General features: G+C 31.5%; 2 protein-coding genes across 2 annotated transcripts in view; one reads left to right on the top strand and one right to left on the bottom strand.

The window, feature by feature from the left end:
- Positions 1-21: 21 nt before the first annotated feature.
- Positions 22-17,237, top strand: LOC127735878 (ras-related protein Rab-24-like). The gene is made up of 7 exons (XM_052246280.1): positions 22-305; positions 1,122-1,190; positions 2,900-3,046; positions 4,600-4,699; positions 6,260-6,310; positions 9,052-9,120; positions 11,497-17,237. Exons 1-7 carry the CDS (start codon positions 180-182, stop codon positions 11,562-11,564), a joined length of 630 nt encoding a protein of 209 aa, XP_052102240.1. The 5' UTR covers positions 22-179; the 3' UTR covers positions 11,565-17,237.
- The window catches only part of LOC127735876 (uncharacterized), a 21,460-nt gene continuing 18,209 nt past the window's right edge, over positions 17,214-20,464 (bottom strand). Inside the window, exons 9-10 of the mRNA XM_052246277.1 lie at positions 18,874-19,272; positions 17,214-17,500 (exon numbers count right to left, since the gene is read on the bottom strand). Of these exons, the coding sequence (XP_052102237.1) occupies positions 17,226-17,500; positions 18,874-19,272 (674 nt within the window). The 3' untranslated portion in view covers positions 17,214-17,225. The remainder of the gene's footprint in view (positions 17,501-18,873; positions 19,273-20,464) is intronic.

Raw genomic sequence — 20,464 nt, 5'->3', positions numbered from 1 at the left:
GAATCGATTAAGATTTGAAAACTGAAAGTAGAAGTAGGAAGAACAAACTCTTTGTGCAAAAATAATATGATATCATAGCAGCTATTAGTTTTGAATATCACAGAATAACTTGTTTTTCAGTATAATTGTTATCGATTTTGATATGTATTTAATTGGCCAATATTAACCAGTTTCCTACAATGAACAAAAGAAAAGAAGGTGAACTGGACCTCAAAATTGTTTTGCTTGGAAAAGCTTATGCAGGAAAAACTTGTCTTGTACAAAGATATGTCAACCAAATGTTTACTGATACACCTTATCAGAATGTAAGTTAACTCATGGTAACAAAACAGTTTATTTCTTGATCCCATAACTTTTGTTTCTGATGATCCTACATTTGTTATAAATCTTTGACGATGCTGTCTAACGTCCAGTGGTAAATATTACATTCATATCATGACTAGGACATGTAAATGTGATAGTATGAGGCATGTGTTAGCTGTAAAATATGATAAAAATTTAACATAAGGAGAATTTGGTATGCAATGTGACAATATATCCACCAGAGTCCAAATGACTTGACCCATGGATGTAAGCAAAGAGAGGTCTTCACCGTACATACAGCCTTTAACAATAAGCAGTTATGAGAATAGTGAGTTTTAAAAAGCCCAGAAATGACAAAATTGTGAGGCAAAGATGAAAACCACGTCTTGAATTATGACAAAAACAATTAACATGATTAACAAAATAACAAATTAATAGACAGCAACCACAACTACCACTGAATCATAGGTGCCAGACTATGGAGAGGCACATACAGAATGTGACCAGGTTAAACATATTTGTGAGCGCTCAACCCTCTCCTAACCTGGGATAGTTATAAGCAACACAACTAAATAACAAACTGTAAAAATCAGTTGTAAATGGGCCCAAATGGCATAAATAACTCAACAAATTCGTACGAAGCACAAAAAAAAATAACATGAAAACAAAAGACACAAAGTACCAATTTATGTGTATTATCAGTTACTGAAAGCTAGTTTAAAGCCAATTACAACTAATATAAATCATTTTATTCCAGACTGTAGTATCAATCAGATTTACTGTCATTTAATATAAAGAAGTTTTGTTTTCTTTTTCAGACTATTGGAGCAGCATATGCTTCTGCCAGGGTTAAAGTTCATGGGAAGACTGTAATACTGAATATTTGGGTAACATAGAAAAAATAATTGTTTTGCAATAGTTTGGGGGAATTTTATTAAGATTTTTATAATGATTTGCAGACCACAAAACATGATACTGTAGATTCATATCATTTTTGTCGAGCCTGCGACTTTTGTCTCAAAAGCGAGACATAGCGATCCTACATTCCATCGTCGTAGTCGTTGTCGGCGGCGTCCACAAATATTCACTCTGTGGTTAATGTTTATGAAATTTTAATAACTTTCTTAAACTATCCTGGATTTCTACCAAACTTGGACAGAAGCTTGTTTATGATCAAAAGCTAGCATCTAATTTCCTGTTTTTCCATATATTACTTATAAATGGACTTAGTTTTTCTTCCAGTTAACATTACATACAGTCTGCAGTTAAAGTTTTTAAAACATTTATTAGAATCATAAACCATCCTGGATTTTTACCAAACTTGGACAGAAGCTTCTTACAATCAAAATATAGTATCTAGAGGAAAATTTTTGATAATTTTTTCCCCATTCAATACATTTATGTTTCAACTCTTTTATAAATCTATAGATTTGATTGCATACTGTATTCATTTTTTACAAGCATAACTGTTTTCATACATTTCAAGCGTTTTATTTCATTAACTGTAAATCTATTACGTGCATTCCCCTATCACACTGAAAACATAGACAACAGCAAAAGTAGGCGAGACACTGGGTTCCGCGGAACCCTTACAAATTTTTATTGGTTACTGATGGTGGGGTGCTACTCTTGGGGGGTATAAGTGAAACACCAATTTCAATGTTCAACAAGTAGCTTCATATCATTTTTATTGGTTATTGATGTTGGAGTTCTACTTTTGCAGCTAAAGAAATGCTAAAATTTGACCCTTCAGAAACGTTTCATATATTATACTGTTAATTGTCGAGTCTATGTTTTAGAGGTCTGCATGTTGCCTTCTTATTTTCCAGTGGCAGTCAAAATTTCCTGCCCTTCATCTCAGTCCACCCCTGTTACAGGAACTACCTATTGTATTTATTCTTAATTTCTTCATGTCCTGAACATGCATGAAATACTTGCCACAGGACATTAAGCAAACATCAATCAATCCAATCAAAATACATCTAGAGGTCAACATACAGTTTTCAAAATTACTAAGTATCAAGCTCTAATTCGTATTAAGTCTAAATGTGAATAAATTAAAAAATAATTCTCTTATGGTTGTGGCCTATTATCTATTTCTTGCATGAAGAGATATATCTCATATCACGGACATTTGTGATTTCTTACACTTTTCACCTGGAAATCTTTTTTTTTGTCAAAATATTATAATTTAACACATTAAGAGTGTTGACCATCAGAGAAATAGGTTTCATAACAAGTGAGAATTGGATATCGCTTGATATCAACTCGAGTTATTTAATTTCAATATAATAATAAATGAGCTTCGGCAATATAATTTATTATTACTATTTAAATTAAATAACGATAGTTGATATCAAGCGATTTCCAATTCTCGCGAGTTGTTAAACTTATTTCTATATGTGAATAAATTTTTAAAAAATATCATTTTTTATGGTTTTAGGATACTGCTGGTTCTGAGAGGTATCAGTCCATAAGCAGAATTTACTTGAGATATTACTGAATATTTTTATTTTTTAGGATACTGCTGGCTCTGAAAGGTATCACTTCATGAGCAGAATTTATTTGAGATATTACTGATATTTTTATTTTTTAGGATACTGCTGGTTCTGAGAGGTACCAGTCCATGAGCAGGATATATTATCGAGGTGCTAAGGCTGCCATATTGTGTTTTGATTTAACTGATGCTGAAAGTTTTGATAAAGCCAGATACTGGTCTGGTGAACTGGAACGTAATGAACCTGTAAGTAAATCAATGTCTCCATTTAATTAATTCACTACAATGTAAGTTTGGAAAAAGGGATATCGTGGTATGCATCAATGAGGCAGCAACTCCATGACAAAAAATCAACAGAAAACCAGAGGTGAACATACAGTTTTCAACAAAAGACATGTTTCTATACAATTTGCCTAGACGCTAGAGGCTTTAGAGCATGATGTATTGTATAGACACTTAAAACTGCATTGTTGAAGAGCACGAGCTTACCTCTAGATGTCTTGGGTTTTTATGCCCCTGCTGTCGCGGAGGGGGCATTAAGTTTTACCCTTGTCCGTCTTTACGTACTTACGTACGTCCCAAAATTGGTTTCCTTTCTCTAACTTGAGTTTGCCTCAACCAAATGTTATGAAAATTATACACAATGCTTATTACCACAAAACACAGATCAAGATTGAATTGTGGTAGCGTCACTCTAACTGTTCTAGAGTTATGCCCCTTTATAAATGGAAAAATTGCAAAATTTTTAGTTTCCTTTCTGTTACTTAAGTTTGCCCCAACCAAACATTATGAAACCTATACACAATACTTATTACCTTAAAACTCAGATCAAGTACAAATTTGGGTAGCGTCACTTTTATCGTTCTTGAGTTATGTTCCTTTATAATGTTGTATGCAAGCGAAGGCATCATCTGTGTCCATGGGGACACATTCTCCATTTATTTTTATATTGTTTGATTGCTGTCTAATTGATGTTAACATGTCTTCTCCTTTAATTCCAAATAATGGCTTTTCATTATCATAGAAACTAGGTCAGTTTTCAGTTGTTTTAATACACATACCGGTATATCTTTTTTAAGTTTTTTGTTTTCAGTTTTTTTTTTATTTGACTAAATATATCCGACAGTGTATTTAAACACCAGTTGCTACATGTATTCACAATACTTGACAACATGAATACATATACCAGCTGGTTTAACAGAAAGTATCAAAACATCAAAAACACTAGACAGACAATGCACTGATGGAAACTTCCACTTGTTCATATTAAAAATGCTATCCACTTAAGGGAACTCTACCAGCACAAAATTTAGGAGCCGTTGTTTCAGCAGTTCTTTATATATTAAAAATAGGTAATTTTATTGTCCAAATTTAACCTCCAAAAATGATAATATGAAATGTTCATTCATACTTCTTCTGTGCCATTGTATGTAGAGATGACATTTTTTTTTATGTTAGTCAATCTTGTATTAGGTTAAAGTTTTTGGTCCAGGTAGTTAACCATGATGTTGTGGTCACATCTGTTTGAAACTTGGTTCAATTTTTCCTTATGATGTGAAAATTTTAGGTAAACTGGACATAGAAATATAGTGCAAGCAAGGCATGGTGTTCTTCAAACACAGATTCTGGTTTTAGATTATTTTATGATTATTTAATGATTTTTATTGCCTGGCAATTGGAAAATCAGGAGAAGATACTTCAACATAGTTATTATTGTTTCCTTTAACTAGAATTGTACAGAAAAAATGTTCACAAAATATTTTATTCAAATGTTTGAACATATACATTTGTATTTGTAGAACTGTTTAATATATTTATGTGGTACAAAGAAGGATATGGTAGACATAGAACCAGGTTCCAGGGCTACACCAGTTAGTCAAGTACAATCATTAGCACGAGGTCAGTTAGTTCAAAGTCACCAGACAGTTAAGTACAATAAGTCTAAAGTCAGAAACAGAAGTGAAGTACAGTCAGTGGACATAGGTTCAAATTACAGTCAACGTCACCAATAAAGTTAGTCAAGTATAATCAATACCTCAAGGTCAATAAATACAAAGTCACCTCTAATGTTAGTCAATTGCAATTATTGGTCTATCATCAGTAAAGTCAAGCTCATTTCTGATGGGATAAAATGCAATTTGATCAGTGAGTAAACTCAACATTGACTTAAATGGTAGTCAATTATTTGCATTAGCGCCAAGGTTGTTAATCAAACAAAAATAAATATGTTGTGTTTCCATTAAGGACTCTGGCAGAGGGTAGGGATTTAACAATTACAAAGAACAATTTTGATGTTGGAAATTTATGTCTCTCAACAATTCCTGTGTTCTGTGTTATTTTCTTTAGAATTGTATGCAATGGCAGGGTATAGATATACCTCGATAAACAGACAAGGGTGATTCATTGATGACAATTTTTTTATAAACCAGTATAATGCCACACTGGTAATAAGCCAATGACCAATTAGACAATAGAAAAAGGGTGCAACAATGAAGGCAATGGTTATACATTTTACATTAGATTCATTCTTACATAAAAAATACGAGTCTAGACAACAAATCCTACTGACTCAAAACAATGTAATTATTCAATGTTTGCTTGACATACCAAATATATATGATTGTTAACAAAAGGATGGTGGGGTTAGGAAAGTGATACAGCAACCTATAAACATAAATTAAAAAGGTGAATGCAATATACCCCACTCTAGGGTATAATAATAGCATATTCACATAATGATTGACATTTTCTCTTTATATGATGGTCATTTCGAACATACACTATTGTTTTAAAGGCATGAAAGCAAGTAAAAGTCAGGGAAAAAGGACCCTCAGTTTTAATTATCAATGCTCTCTCACATTCTCTTCATCTTCGTTAATTTTTTTCTAGCTTTTTGTTTGTGCATGCAAGTGCATTGTTGCATCAATGGTAGATATTTTTTATATTTGAATTCTTAGTTTAGTTATTCTTTTTATTTCATTGACTTTAAATGTTAGTTTTTAAAAGTAGCAAATGCACAGATCATTATCTTTTTCTACTACTTAGTATCACTCTGTTTTAATGATCTTGACACAACCCATTGATAAATGATATCAGAGGAGTGAAATTACATGATTCCTTTCACATGTGAAATTATCAGTTTTTATTTAACAGGGAAATCACATTATTGTATTGCAACCTATGTATTATTAATCCTGTTATTCCTTTTAATGCATTGTGATAATTTCTGTTGCAGCTTTTAAATCATTTATATCAGTGTTCAAGTATATGTCAATGAGACAGCAAACAATCAACACAATAGTTGATTACATTTGAAAACCACACAAACAACATAGGGTCAACATGTGTTTTTTCTGACAGTTTTATGTGTATTTATTTACCGTCTTTATATTGTACTTATTTTGTAGCTATTTTCATATTAAACATACATGTATTTACCAACTATATTTATGGTTTCAGATTTACGTTCTGAATTATATGAAACTTCCAGTACAACTGGAGAAAAAGTCAGTAAGTCATTCTAAATATATCAAGGTTTTTACCTTTTTGAAAACAAGATTTTATCTTTTCTTTTCTACAGTAAGAATTTATACATACTGAGCATGGAATTGTGGTTTTTGTCGAGCCTGCGACTTTTGTCGCAGAAAGCTCTATATAGGGATAGTGATCCGGCGTTGGCGGCGGCGGTGGCGGCGGCGTTAGCTAACTTCTTAAAAGCTTTATATTTTAGAAGATGGAAGACCTGGATGCTTCATACTTTGTATATAGATGCCTCATGTTACGAAGTTTCCGTCAGTCACATGTCCAATGTCCTTGACCTCATTTTCATGGTTCAGCGACTACTTGAAAAAAAAAGTTCAGATTTTTTGGAATGTTAAATTCTCTCTTATTATAAGTAATAGGATGACTATATATGGTATGTGCGTACCTTGCAAGGTCCTCATGCCTGTCAGTTAGTTTTCACTTGACCTCGACCTCATTTTATGGATCAGTGAACAAGGTTAAGTTTTCGTGGTCAAGTCCATATCTGAGATACTATAAGCAATAGGTCTACTATATTTGGTGTATGTAATGATAGTAAGGGGTACATGTCTAACTGGCAGGTGTCATCTGACCTTGACCTCATTTTCATGGTTCAGTGGTCATAGTTTAGTTTTTGTGTTTTGGTCTGTTTTTCTAATACTGTATGCAATAGGTCAACTGTATTTGGTGTATGGAAATATTGTACGATGTTCATGTCAGTCTGGCAAGTTTTATTTGACCTTGACCTCATTTTCACGGTTCATTGCTCAATGTTAAGTTTTTGTGTTTTGGTTTGTTTTTCTAATACTGTATGCAGTAGGTCAACTATATTTAGTGTATGGAAATATTTTACGATGTACATATCAGTCCGGCATGTTTTATTTGACCTTGACCTCATTTTCAAGGTTCATTGTTAAATGTTAAGTTTTTGTGTTTTGGTCTGTTTTCCTAATACTGTATGCAGTAGGTCAACTATATTTGGTGTATGGAATGATTGTAAGGTGTACATGTCTAGCTGGCAGTGTCATTTGACCTTGACCTCATTTTCATGGTTCAGTGGTCAAAGTTAAGATTTTGAGTTTTGGTCTTTTTTCTAATACTATATGCAATAGGTCAACTATATTTGGTGTATGGAAATATTTTATGGTCTTTATGTCAGTCGCTCAGTTTTTATTTGACCTTGACCTCATTTTCACAGTTCATTGCTCAGTGTTAAGTTTTTGTGTTTTGGTCTGTTTTTCTTAAACTATAAGCAATAGGTCAACTATATTTGTTGTATGGAAGAATTGTTAGCTGTACATGCCTGCCTGGCATGGTTCATCTGACATTGACCTCATTTCCATGGTTCATTGGTCAATGTTTAGTTTTCTTGGTTAATGTTAAGTGTATGTGACAGTTGTAAGAAAGCTTTATATTTAGGACTATCAACATAATATCAATGATTAGTAAAGAAGGCGAGACATTTCAGCGTGTGCACTCTTGTTTATATATATTACTTAATTTCTGTATTATGGAATCATTTGGTCCAGAACTTAAGTTGAGTTGTGTGGTGTGAGCAATTCAAGTCTACTTTACTGATACTTTCTGTATGTGCTGTAGGAATGATTTGATATTATGATGTGTTTACTTTAGAGGAGGTTGAAAAAGTTGAATCACATGACATCTTCACAGGCAAAATAGAAATAGGCTGATTTCCACTTACTATTTATTAACTTCAACTAGCTCAGTTTGCTGAAAACCTACGGTCATCTGACTCATGTGACATTATCCATTATAGGATAGTTCATGCTGGCTACATGTGTTTGATCCAAACCATACCCAACTCTGATGTAACCATTTGACTGCTGTTTGTAAAATGATATCACATCCATAGAAACAACCTATCACGGAATTTCTCTAATTACCAGTTTCCTTTATCTAAAAAGAATATTTTCTTAAATGTGCAGTTGATGTTTATGTATGTTAATTTTTCATCTCACACTACTCAAGTGATATGAGGTTTTTCAGTCGAGTACAAAGAGAATGTTTGGCAGGATTGATGTGCCTAAGAAAATAGCATTATTAAATTATCCTTTTGATGAGATTGAAGCTGAAAAACTGCCTAGTGTTTGAAGAACCATAGATAATCTATAAGTCTCATTAAGAAATAATTCTTTCATGCCATGCTTTGTGCTCATTTAAATATGGGTAGGCATTATATATGTCAATATCTTTATACCGAGCGTTAGCGAGGTGTAAAATATTGACAAATATAATGCCTACCCATGTTAAAATGAGCATAAAGCATGGCATAATAGAATTATTTCGATTCTGATAGGAATATTTAGAACTTTTGTACTTGAAGCAGACCTATAATACACATTCAAAAGGCAGCATCCAAAAACATTATAGAAAATCATCTGACGTTGCAATTTCAATTGTGACGTCAATCATGTGCAGCTCATGTTTTATTGTAATTAGAACATGGCTTTGTTTCCAAAGCGAAAGAAGGATGTCATATTAGAGTTCATTGTTAACTCATGCTAAAGACTTTTTATCAAGCTTCAGTTGTTTTACTCAACATATTTGGGATCATTTCTGATAATTGTTTTCTTTACATCTCTTGTTTTCTGTGTCAGTTTGCTGCCTAATGTTTCGTGTTCATTCCTATAAACCTGTTACTTTTTCTGTCAGTTCTTGTATTGCTTATATTTTCTATGTTATGAACAAGTCATATCAATACATTGTAGATGAAGTGTTTATGAAGATTGCTTCAGATTTTGTAGATAATATAAAGAACATGCCATTAGAAAAACCAAGTAAGTCAAATGCTTTAGTTCTGCAAAATATGAAAATAAATAAAAGGTCTATTACCATCATAGGTTTTGTCTATGATCTTGAGAACTATAATAGATTGGAAGAAACTGTAAGCAGTAAAATAATCAGAAAGAAACTTTAAACATTAAAATTATCAGCAATATAAGATGTACAAAAATACCATTATGACTGAAACCTACAATTTAAGTTCTTTTGCCTATTACTTTGTAAAATGAAATATTGATATTGATAAACGTTATATATGTTAGCGGCAATAAGTGAAATTAGGCGTTAAGCTTAAATCCTAGGCAATAACTAACGCCAGGCTGCAAGGCTGCAAGTCTATTGCCTAAATGATGTTTGGCATTATTCTTAAATCCTGAAAAAATGTGTCCAAGCATTAATCTTAATGCCAATGCCTAAAATGTAAATGCGAGTGAATAAAAGTACATTTGTTCAAAGTTTAAATACATTTGGTACATGATAACATGATAAGAACTGAAGTTTAAAATTCAACTACCTGAAATAAAGTCACAAGTTCTGGCCACTTTAGTTTTAACTAGGATATAACCAAAGCCGTTAATTCATGACCATTGTCACTTGATGTTTATGGGGTGCACCAAAAATTGTGAAAACATCGATTAAATGAAAAGTCACCTCTGAAGCACATTTTGACGTTAGAAATCTAATGTTACAAACTTTTGTTAGGTAATTTTGGTACACCTTAAGAAATTTAAAGTTTCTATCTGAGTATGATTGGAAATCCATTTAATCAACCTGTCCTCTATTGTTGAATTCTTTGGATAAAATGGGTTTCACAACTCCCTTCCCTATTTACTTTTTCGTCATGTTACAATTTTCACAAAGTGAAAGAAATAGTTTGATGGAATTCGAGAAATATTTGCATAGTCATTAATAAGGTGTTTAAATCATACGGTCTCTGTCGCCATGACCTGTTTATGTGCCTTTTCCAAAGTACCAAACAGTTCCTTGAGAAAAACATAAATTTTGAAATTTTCATAATCATTCTCCTTTTTACTAAAAGCCTACAAAGGTAAAAATGTCATAACTGTTTTAATTGTAGTACTCTATAGTTGCTGTCTTTTCTAGGGATTATAAAAGTTAAAAGTTTAATCTTTGCTAAAAGATCATTTTACTGTCTAGGGTATATGCTCTTTGTTTTCCCTTATTCAAATTTAGACCGCAAATATTCTAGAAATGTTTCTTATTAATATTTGGAATATAATTTAAACATTACTTTACAGCAAGAATATTTCCCCCGAATGTACATTTACTTGGAGTATATAAAAAAACAAAAATCCCAAAGTTCACTTATTGCCTGAAGTGATGTTTGGCACTAGGTTGAATAGTTATCATCAGATTTCAGGAAATAAGCTTATTTCCTAAAAAAATTCGGGCTATAACTTAATGCCTAGGATTTAACCTTAATGTCTAATTTCGCTTATTGCCGCTAACATATGCAAGCGGAGGCATCATCTGTGTCCCATGGACACATTCTCCATTTATTTATAAACAAGTAATGTTACCTTGCAATGAAGAAAACGATAATTTATTGGCCTTGGTTTCACTTGAATACATCCAAAATGCTGTATATTTAAGAAATGACTGTAATATTTTTTCTGTCTATGAAGAAATAACATAAAAAAAGTGGTGAACACTGAATTATTCGCGTAGCAGGTTATTTAAAAGTGTGCACCACATTTTTAAGGTTATTTCGAATAGACAGAAAAAATATTACAGTCATTTCTTATAATTCTATTCTAAAAAGGAGTAAATCATGATAAAAACGTTGATGACGTCACGGTCACATGACAAAATTATGTCTATGAGCTGATAGACAAAACACTTTCAGCCATTCAGAAGACGTGTTACATCCAAAATTAAATTGTTTGAGAAAAATTAGTTCTATAAAGATATTTTTTATAACACAAATAAAGGTGAAAATAAATACAAATGGTTTATTTTTGTCAGGTGAGTCATTTAGACTCTCTATTTAATCAAAAAATTTACACAGACTTCTTTATAATGTATTGTTTTAAAATACAAAATAAAAGTATTTTTCAATAAAATTCTAGAAAAATGTTCCAAGACACTTGAATAGCATTGTAAAATGTTTACAGACTTTGTAATTATTTACTTGATGCTTAAAAGGTGAATACAGTTTTTATGTTGGGGGGGGGGGGGGGGGGGTCATGGGAGTATACTGAAGTCAAAATTTAAAGATGTACATGTGAATTATAAAAGTAATTTATTGTAGGCTTATAATTTTCTAAGAAATCACCTTGCTGACTGATAAATTTCTTAATCAAAACAACATTGTAAAACATCTCAAATCATTGTTCTCTATTTTGTTTAAGGTACAGATTCTTTCAGAGTATCCCAACCATCAGATGGCCAGAGAAGAGGTTGGTGTAGTTCCTGTTGACACCAGTCCATATTGTGTTGCAGTGACTGCCATGATTTTGGTTGTGCTGTTTCAATTCCAAAATCTATTTTTGTTTTGTTTTAAATGAATAGATACCTTTTGGTAATGTTGTTCTGTTTGGTTGCTGTCTTATCTCTGTTTTATTCATTTTGTTTCCATTTACTAAAAGCCTTATAGAAGACTTATTGTATATTTTTCTGAATCAAATTGATATTTTGAAGAAAAACAAATTAATGTTTCTGTAATGCAACACTTTCTCAATTGGTCCATATTTATATGCTTTCTTAGACAGGAAGCATTAGAGTATACAGTAGTCTGTCCATCCGTCTGTTTGTCAACACCTTGTACCATAACTCAAATTTGCTTTTAACAATTGTCCTGAAATTTTAACACAGCATAAGAATTGACAGAAGAAAGCTCCCTGTTCGATTTAAGGCAATTTTTCACATATCATCATGCACTTAAAAGAGTATGCTAAGATTGATTTACTCAAAACTTTACTTTGTTATTGAGAATGTTAAAGTAAACTTACTTTAGATTTAGAAATTTTTTGGTTCGACGTTCTAGAGTTACAGGACTTTAACTGTCAGATTTAAGTTAATTTTTTATATGTTTTACACTAAAATTATGTATGCTTGGTTAGATTTACTTGAAACTTTACAAAATTGTTGGAATTGGTGAAAGTAAATTACCATTTGATTTTTAAAATTTCTAATTTTTAATCCAGATTTATGGTGATTATTCCCATTTATTACATTGGTTGCAATGAATTACATTGATTTCCCAGTGAAATAGGCATTGTCAAGACATCAATAACGTCGGATCAAAACAAATTGTGAATGCGTAGAAAAAGATATAGTTCCTTACATTTTCTACTTTAATTTCATTAAAAAGCCCTTTGCCAATGTAATAAAAAGAATAACTAATCGAAGAATTCAAATAGAGAAAAATATTCAACTCGTGACCGAACAACACTGATAATTAACTCATGGGCTACGCGCATTCGTGAATTAATGTGTTGTTTGGTCACTCGTTTTCTATATTGTTTATAGTTATTCTATAATTCTCACACTAGCTCTAGTATGCTTGGATCAAATTACTACAAACATAAGACTGTTGTTGTGATCGGTGATTGTAGGCTCACTTTCAATTTTGAAAATGTTTTGGTCTATGTTCCAGAGTTGTTGGACTTACCAGAAATATTTTCACTATCTGTGAGTGGCCTCTAAAGTTTGTTAAGTGTTTGTTGTGGTACATACTCTTGCATTTTGAAACATTCAGGATCCTTTTGTATTTTTCTGTCAACAAACCATATTTACCATTTCAGTGTCTTTGAAGGACCTTTTCAGTTTTGACTGATCTACTTGTTCTTGTGAATTTCATACCTTTCTTTACTGAAAGTCTAATACAATATTATCCATTATAACTTGATGTCTGAAGCTAAAATGGACAAATTCTTAACCCACTGACTGAAATTGAAGTTGTTGGATTATTCTTTTTTGTAGTTTAAATATAAGATTTATATTTTGTTTCATACATTTATATTTTTATAAAGATTGATGCCAGACTTTTCAGTTTAATTTTGTTAAGTTTTTTATGTCTGCCAACATCAATGCATAATTTGTTTATTCAGATGTAATGGTAAAACATAGATAAATGTTTAATATATGTATTAATAAATGTGCATAAATTATGTTGTTTATTTGTAATGCAAAATATATGTATCAGGTTTTAAGAACTATGACTATGATAATGACTGCCAAATTTCAGCCTCTTCTGAAATTTTCTTTTATGGACCCAATTGCAGAAAACATATGTATACAGTATTAAGAAGACAGTTATCCTGACTGAAATCTATGCAGTAAGGTCTTATAAGTTACTTTACTACTTTAGCAGGCTATGGTCTTCTGGAATAAAGAAACTATGTCATAAGCAGAAAAATTATATAAGAATAATTGTCTTCAAATTAAGTAAAATACTATCTAGTCATTCTGTATGTTAAAACCTCTAAATGACTTTTTGGATATGTGTGTCCTTGGGTTGCTACTCAAACCCCACATTCCTATATATTCAATCAACTTTTTTTTGTTTATCTTAGGAGTTTATATAATATTGATTATAGGCTAATTTTATCAAAGGGATGTTGTATAAATAAAAATAAATGCTATTGATATGGGACAACATTAAGGGGAGTCAAAACAGTTTCAGGGCTCATTTTCCTAGTACCAATCTAGATTAAAAAAGTAAAATAACAAAAATACCGAACTCCATGGAAAATTTTAAACGGAAGGCCCATAAGCAAATGGCAAAATCAAAAGCTCAAACACATCAAACGAATGGATAACAACTGTCATATTCCTGACTTTTAGTCACCAGTCAATTTAAAACCTTCAAGAACACACTTTTTCCCAATTTAAACTATGAAGCAATGATATTTCCTGTTTAACCTCATATCCACAACTTTCAAGGGAGATAATAAATAGCTTTTAATTGTTTGGCTGTATCATCCCAAAGAATGACATTGAAAATTAGTTGAATGAAAACCCAATAGTAAAAGTAAACATAACATATTTAAATGTGCTTTGATAACTAAGCTCCGTTTGCAGTACATTGCCATGTTTTCATGAAGAACCTTATTTCAGTATATCATCCTTTTATTCATGAAAGTTAATTTGTAAACACATACTCTCTAAATATTAGGGTATTGTTTCAAAATTTTGTTGTACCATATGTCATATAAAATGCTGTTTTTACTTGTTAAGGTGGCTGGGGGGTCTTAATTAAAATCCATAGAATTTTTTAATAATTTGTCAAAATGAAGTTTTTATCATGCTTTTTTCAAAAATACGATAAAAAGTATGGGTCACCGGACTTTTTTTCACGCTACAGGTTGTGCAAAATTGTCAGATTTTGTATAGATTATGCATGGAAAATCCAATTTTGTGTGATAAAAAGAAAACTGCTCCATAGAATTTTAAGATAAAATGTGGGAAGGTAGCTCTTATAACATGCTTTAAGATAAGAAAAAGAAAAAATGGGGTCACCGGACTTGTTTTCTTGCTACATATTAAAATAGGTAAACTCACAACACTTTCTATTATAAAATTACTTTATCTGAGTTATCTCCCCTACTATCTGAGTTATCTCCCCTTATTTGGCAAAGTTGAAAAAAAAATTAATCAAACAAAAATATTGTGTTTTTTAGAAAATACAGACATAAATATGATGAAACACATACTTTTCTATATTAACATTAAAAGTCTTACACATAAATTACATACTTATCTCAAAATTTGCACCTTTCATTAAAGATCTAGACCAATTGTTATCTGCAACTGCAAAATCCAAGATGGAGGAAGACACCCGAGCCACCTTAAATCTTAATATAAAACATCTCGGTCCATTTGTGGTGTTTAACTTCCTTAACAGCAACTAAGTCGGGCGGTATAAAACCTTTATAAGAGTCTTTATAATGGTAACAATAAATAACTTCATATTTTCTAAAAACTAGCAATATTTTCCTGAGTGCAGTGTGATAAAATCTAGAGTTAATGTGTAATATTTCTAGCTCAAACATTTAACAAATCATTTAAATGCCGTACCTTGAGAAAACATCAAAAAAATTGTTTTAGTTATTATCTCCCTTGATGTTTAATTGTTCAAAACTAGTACTCATGGAAGGGACTTAATACAAAGACTATTATTAATGTACATCTTTATTAATATATATACAAATAGTCAATACAAAAAATGTTTGTAAATGCAAAAATATAAAAAGTACGTAAGTTACAGCTTACAATATTGTATAAACTTCCAAAAAGTGTAAAATAGCTAGTAAATCTTGTGTTCTTATGTTTTACATGTAAAGTTCTTATTCTAAAATTGTTACCCAACATAAAGATGACAAATTTAATTGATTTTCATAGAAATCCTTTTTAGAATGTTATAAAGTCATTTTAAATTTATGTTCTGTTTCTCTGTTGTTTTTTTCTCTTTTCATTTTCATTTTTTATAGTTTTATTTGAAAAAGGTGAATAATTGGATTTATTGTATACTTTTATACTCTGTAGTTAGACAAGTAAATTTTATATGCAATACAATCAGTGGCAATCAATCTGTATTAGCCATCTGTGATGATATCAATATCAGTCACTGTTGCACAGGTTTTATCAAACCCTAACAAAAAAACTCATCTGTTTTAAAGGTATACAATACAGTTTTGATCCTAGTGACTTTTTGAAGAGAAATTTGCATACAAGCTATTTTTACCTACTTCATGTCACGCTTCTCTTAGCTAGAAATAGGGTTGAAATTTTTGACATTTATTATCCCTTTTTTGGGCATTTTTATCCTTTGAACAGACATACCTTACTTTTTGTTTCAAAAGATAAACAAAAGGGGATATTTGTAAAAACATTTGGAATATAAGCATGCTCCAAATCTGTGTAACAATTTCTTCATTTTTATTAAATTTACATGATTTTAGGAAAAACAGCATTTTTTGCTGTATATTTATCCAATTAAAAAAAATCAACGGTGATTTGTTCATAAAGTATGGTACAAATAATCTTGCTACATAAAAAAGCCTAATGTCATTTTAAAAAGAGGGGTCCATGTACTCATTTTCTAGCTAATGAATAAAATCAGTCAAAAATACTTCTTTTTTCAATATGTCATTTTATGTTAGCGAAGTCATTAACTGTAACTGTATTGTATGCCCTTAAGTATAAACTAAAGTGTATATGATATGGCTTTCACAATATCTCACACCGTATTAACCTTCAACCAATATAGTCCCTCCAGCAGAGCTCTCACAATTATATTGGTGTCTTGGGATGATATAGGTGTGAGATAGAAAAAGCCATATACTATTCTATATTCTTTTCTTTTTTTTTAAGTTTGTTATCACCAGGCCAACAGATGAGATAAATATCAGCTTATCAAATTTTTGTTTACATTACACAACTCTATAAAGTTAGACAAGACATAGAAATGTCCTGGTCTTAAGAATTGTGACAAATTAGATTTAGTGTGGTGAAAAATTCAAAATCTTCACTTTATTTTATAATTTTTATTTTCTTCCAAATTAATTCAATTTTAATCTAAATAAAATTGATAAAAATTTTGAATAAAATTGTTTCATCTAAATTAGAAAAATTCAAAAAAGGATTTCTAACAGACTCCCCACTACATTAAGATAGATAGAAGGCATTGTTTATTCAGGTACAGCTTTAATAAATGATATGCATTAGCCATGTTTTTGTTTTAAAGCCATACATTCATTCATATTTTAAGAGATTGTTTTAAATGAAAATTAAAGATAAAACTGAACGATGATGAAACTTTTTAGTGAGTTTGTAAGGCACCAGAGAAACAGAACATTCATATCAAAGGTCTTATTTACATTTACTTTTTTCTACAACTACTGTAACACCGTGTTTTAGTAGTCTCAGTCTTTTTTCATATTTTTATATTCTAATTTCTTGTTATGTTATGTTTTTGTTATGTTTGTAGAAACTTATTTAATCTTTACATTGTTATAAATAAAATTGTCAGTTTTAATCACAGTGATTAAAACCTATCCTCAATTTATACATGTAGTTTGTTAATTTCCTTCTGATTAATTGCAGTCATTTACTGTGTCTTGTTTCAAAATAAAATCTATTTATCTTCCTCTTCTTTTTTATTATCACATTCGATCATATCAATCCCGGAATCATGTGATTCATTCAACTCCTTCTTTGACGACAAGTCTTCCTGCCATGCAGTCTTGACCCCAACTGGCATTTTCCCTCTTCCCGATCCAGGGCAGCTCTTTGGACGATGGTCTTTGTATGTTGCATTGTATGTGGTCTGGAAGCATAATTTGCCATCTTTATTCAGCTGTCTGTGTTCTGAGGAATGTCTTATTATTTCTGCCTTCTGTGCTAGTTGTCCTGAAAATTGACAGAAATTTCAATTATGAAAACATATAACCTTTTTTATAACCTTTCCTTCATGACCCTGTTTTATTAATTTTTTTAAATATTCTATCATATAAATAAAATTAAATGTGGGGTATGCATAAAAAATACAGCAATCCAACCACTAAAAATACCAATAGATATCTAGCAGACCTTATGCAGTCTTCATAAAAAGACATGTGTCTATAGGATATATGTCAAACTATGAAGCTGCCACAGTCTATAAAAGTTGTGAATAAATATATAGTAACGATCAAAGATTTGCCATTAATACCAAATTCTCCAAATAACAGAAAATATTAAGGTACGTCATAACCACTGACTTGGGACAGGTTCAAGAGCATGAAACAGGTTTTTGTATAGATCTAAACAAATCCTCCCTTTTTTCTAACCTGGATCAGTGTACTGACAAAACATACAGAAAAGAACAAACAATAAAATTCAGTACAGGAAACAGTTAACATTAATTGTATAATCAGTATGTCCCAAGGTCCATATTTTTTGGTAACTTAATTATTTTGATATTATCATGCCATCTGAAATTCTGCAAACTCCTTCAAATCTGTACAAAGAAAGTTCTATGTATATATAAACAAGAAGTTATAGCATTGTCCTGCTAAGCATACTCCGTCTCAAAGTATCAGGAAAGAGGAAGTAGTTGTCTGACAGATCCCAAAAGTACTTGCACATTAAAAATTTGTTACTATTAAGCTGCAGACCAGATATGAAGTTATTCTGTTCAGTAGTACTAATGAAATGTGAGACAAAAATATTAAGTTCCTTCTACATATTGGAAAATTTAAATTATCTGCAAACAGGACATAGGTGCTCAGAAAAGTGTTCACACCATTACAACAGAACAATGTCAATCTGCCTACCTAATACGAAGTCTTTCTATTTAGGTATACTTGAGATAAGTGTGACAAAAATATTGTTGGAAAAACACAACGCAGGGACAGACAAGTTGATTCCAATATAGCTGAACCACTCTAGGTATAAAAAAGGCCTTATGTGTACAGTATACAGATGAAAGAGTGTGACAAAAATATTGTTGGAGGAACAAAACACATGGACAGACAAGGTGATTCCAATAAAGCAGCCCCACTCTAGGTATAAAAAGGCCTTATGTGTACAGTATACAGATGAAAGAGTGTGACAAAAATATTGTTGGAGGAACAAAACACATGGACAGACAAGGTGATTCCAATATAGCTGCCCCACTCTAGGTATAAAACAAGGTCTCTGTCAGACACATTATTCATGTTTTCTGATACTTTGAAGTAAGAAAGGGAGTATACTAAGCAGGCCAAGATATAGCTTCTTGTTCATATTTACATAGTAAGTACCTGTGTAATATTTCTTATGTGTTGATTCAAAATCCATTTTGTCTTTAGGGGGATTGTATACACTTTTAACAAGGAATGATTTTGCAGGTTGTGCTCCATTCCATTCTTTAAAACTGTTGTTGTACGTTGATGAAGGTTTAAACATTGGACCATCTCCACTAGATTTTATAATGTCCTTATCTTGTGATTCATTCAACTCCTTCTTTGACGACAAGTCTTCCTGCCATGCAGTCTTGACCCCAGCTGGCATTTTCCCTCCTCCTGATCCAGGGCAGCTCTTTGGACGATTGTCTTTGTATGCTTCCCGGTATGTGGTCTGGAAGCATAATTTGCCATCTTTATTCAGCTGTCTGTGTTCTGAGGAATGTCTTATTATTTCTGCCTTCTGTGCTAGTTGTCCTGAAAGATGACAGAAATTTAAATTATGAAAACATATAACCTTTCCTTCATAACCTTTTTTGTGCCCCCGCCGTAGCGGAGGGGGAATTAAGTTTTACCCTTGTCCGTCTGTACGTCCCCCAAAATTGGTTTCCGTTCTCTAACTTGAGTTTGCCTCAACCAAATGTTATGAAACCTATACACAATGCTTATTACTACAAAAAACAGATCAAGTTTGAATTTTGATGGCGTCACTTAAACCGTTCTAGAGTTATGCCCCTTTATAAATGGAAAAATTGCAAAATGTTTAGTTTCCGTTCTCTAGCTTAAGTTTGCCTCAACCAAATGTTATGAAACTTATACACAATGCTTATTACCAGAAAACACAGATCAGGTTTGAATTTTAGTGGCATCACTTCAACCGTTCTAGAGTTATGCTCCTATATAAATGAAAAAAATGCAAAATTTTTAGTTTCCGTTCTCTAACTTTAGTTTGCCTCAACCAAATATTATGAAACTTATACACAATGCTTATTATCACAAAACACAGATCAAGTTTGAATTTTGGTGGCGTCACTTTAACTGTTCTAGAGTTATGTCCTTTTATAAACATAAAAAATGCTGAATTTTTCGTTTCCGTTCTCTAACTTGAGTTTGCCTCAACCAAATGTTATGAAACTTATACACAATGCTTATTACTACAAAAAACAGATCAAGTTTGAATTTTGATGGCGTCACTTAAACCGTTCTAGAGTTATGCCCCTTTATAAATGGAAAAATTGCAAAATGTTTAGTTTCCGTTATCTAACTTAAGTTTGCCTCAACCAAATGTTATGAAACTTATACACAATGCTTATTACCACAAAACACAGATCAAGTTTGAATTTTAGTGGCATCACTTCAACCGTTTTAGAGTTGTGCCCCTTTATAAATGAAAAAAATGCAAAATTTTTGTTTCCGTTCACTAACTTTAGTTTGCCTCAACCAAATGTTATGAAACTTATACACAATGCTTATTACTACAAAAAACAGATCAAGTTTGAATTTTGATGGCGTCACTTAAACCGTTCTAGAGTTATGCCCCTTTATAAATGGAAAAATTGCAAAATGTTTAGTTTCCGTTATCTAACTTAAGTTTGCCTCAACCAAATGTTATGAAACTTATACACAATGCTTATTACCACAAAACACAGATCAAGTTCGAATTTTGGTG

The sequence above is a fragment of the Mytilus californianus genome, unplaced genomic scaffold (genome assembly GCF_021869535.1).
Source record: "Mytilus californianus isolate M0D057914Y unplaced genomic scaffold, xbMytCali1.0.p SCAF_3, whole genome shotgun sequence".
Classification (NCBI taxonomy): Eukaryota; Metazoa; Mollusca; class Bivalvia; order Mytilida; family Mytilidae; genus Mytilus; species Mytilus californianus.
Note: the sequence above shows the minus strand (reverse complement) of the source record. Positions and strands in the feature narration are given on the sequence as shown.

What these genes read in the sequence shown, in the direction of transcription:
- LOC127735878 (XM_052246280.1), top strand. Translation starts at nt 180, where the DNA reads ATGAACAAAAGAAAAGAAGGTGAACTGGACCTCAAAATTGTTTTGCTT. An exon ending in AACTGGAACGTAATGAACCT is followed by an intron (nt 3,047 to 4,599) that starts GTAAGTAAATCA and finishes TTGTATTTGTAG; the next exon opens with AACTGTTTAATATATTTATG. An exon ending in AGTACAATCATTAGCACGAG is followed by an intron (nt 4,700 to 6,259) that starts GTCAGTTAGTTC and finishes TTATGGTTTCAG; the next exon opens with ATTTACGTTCTGAATTATAT.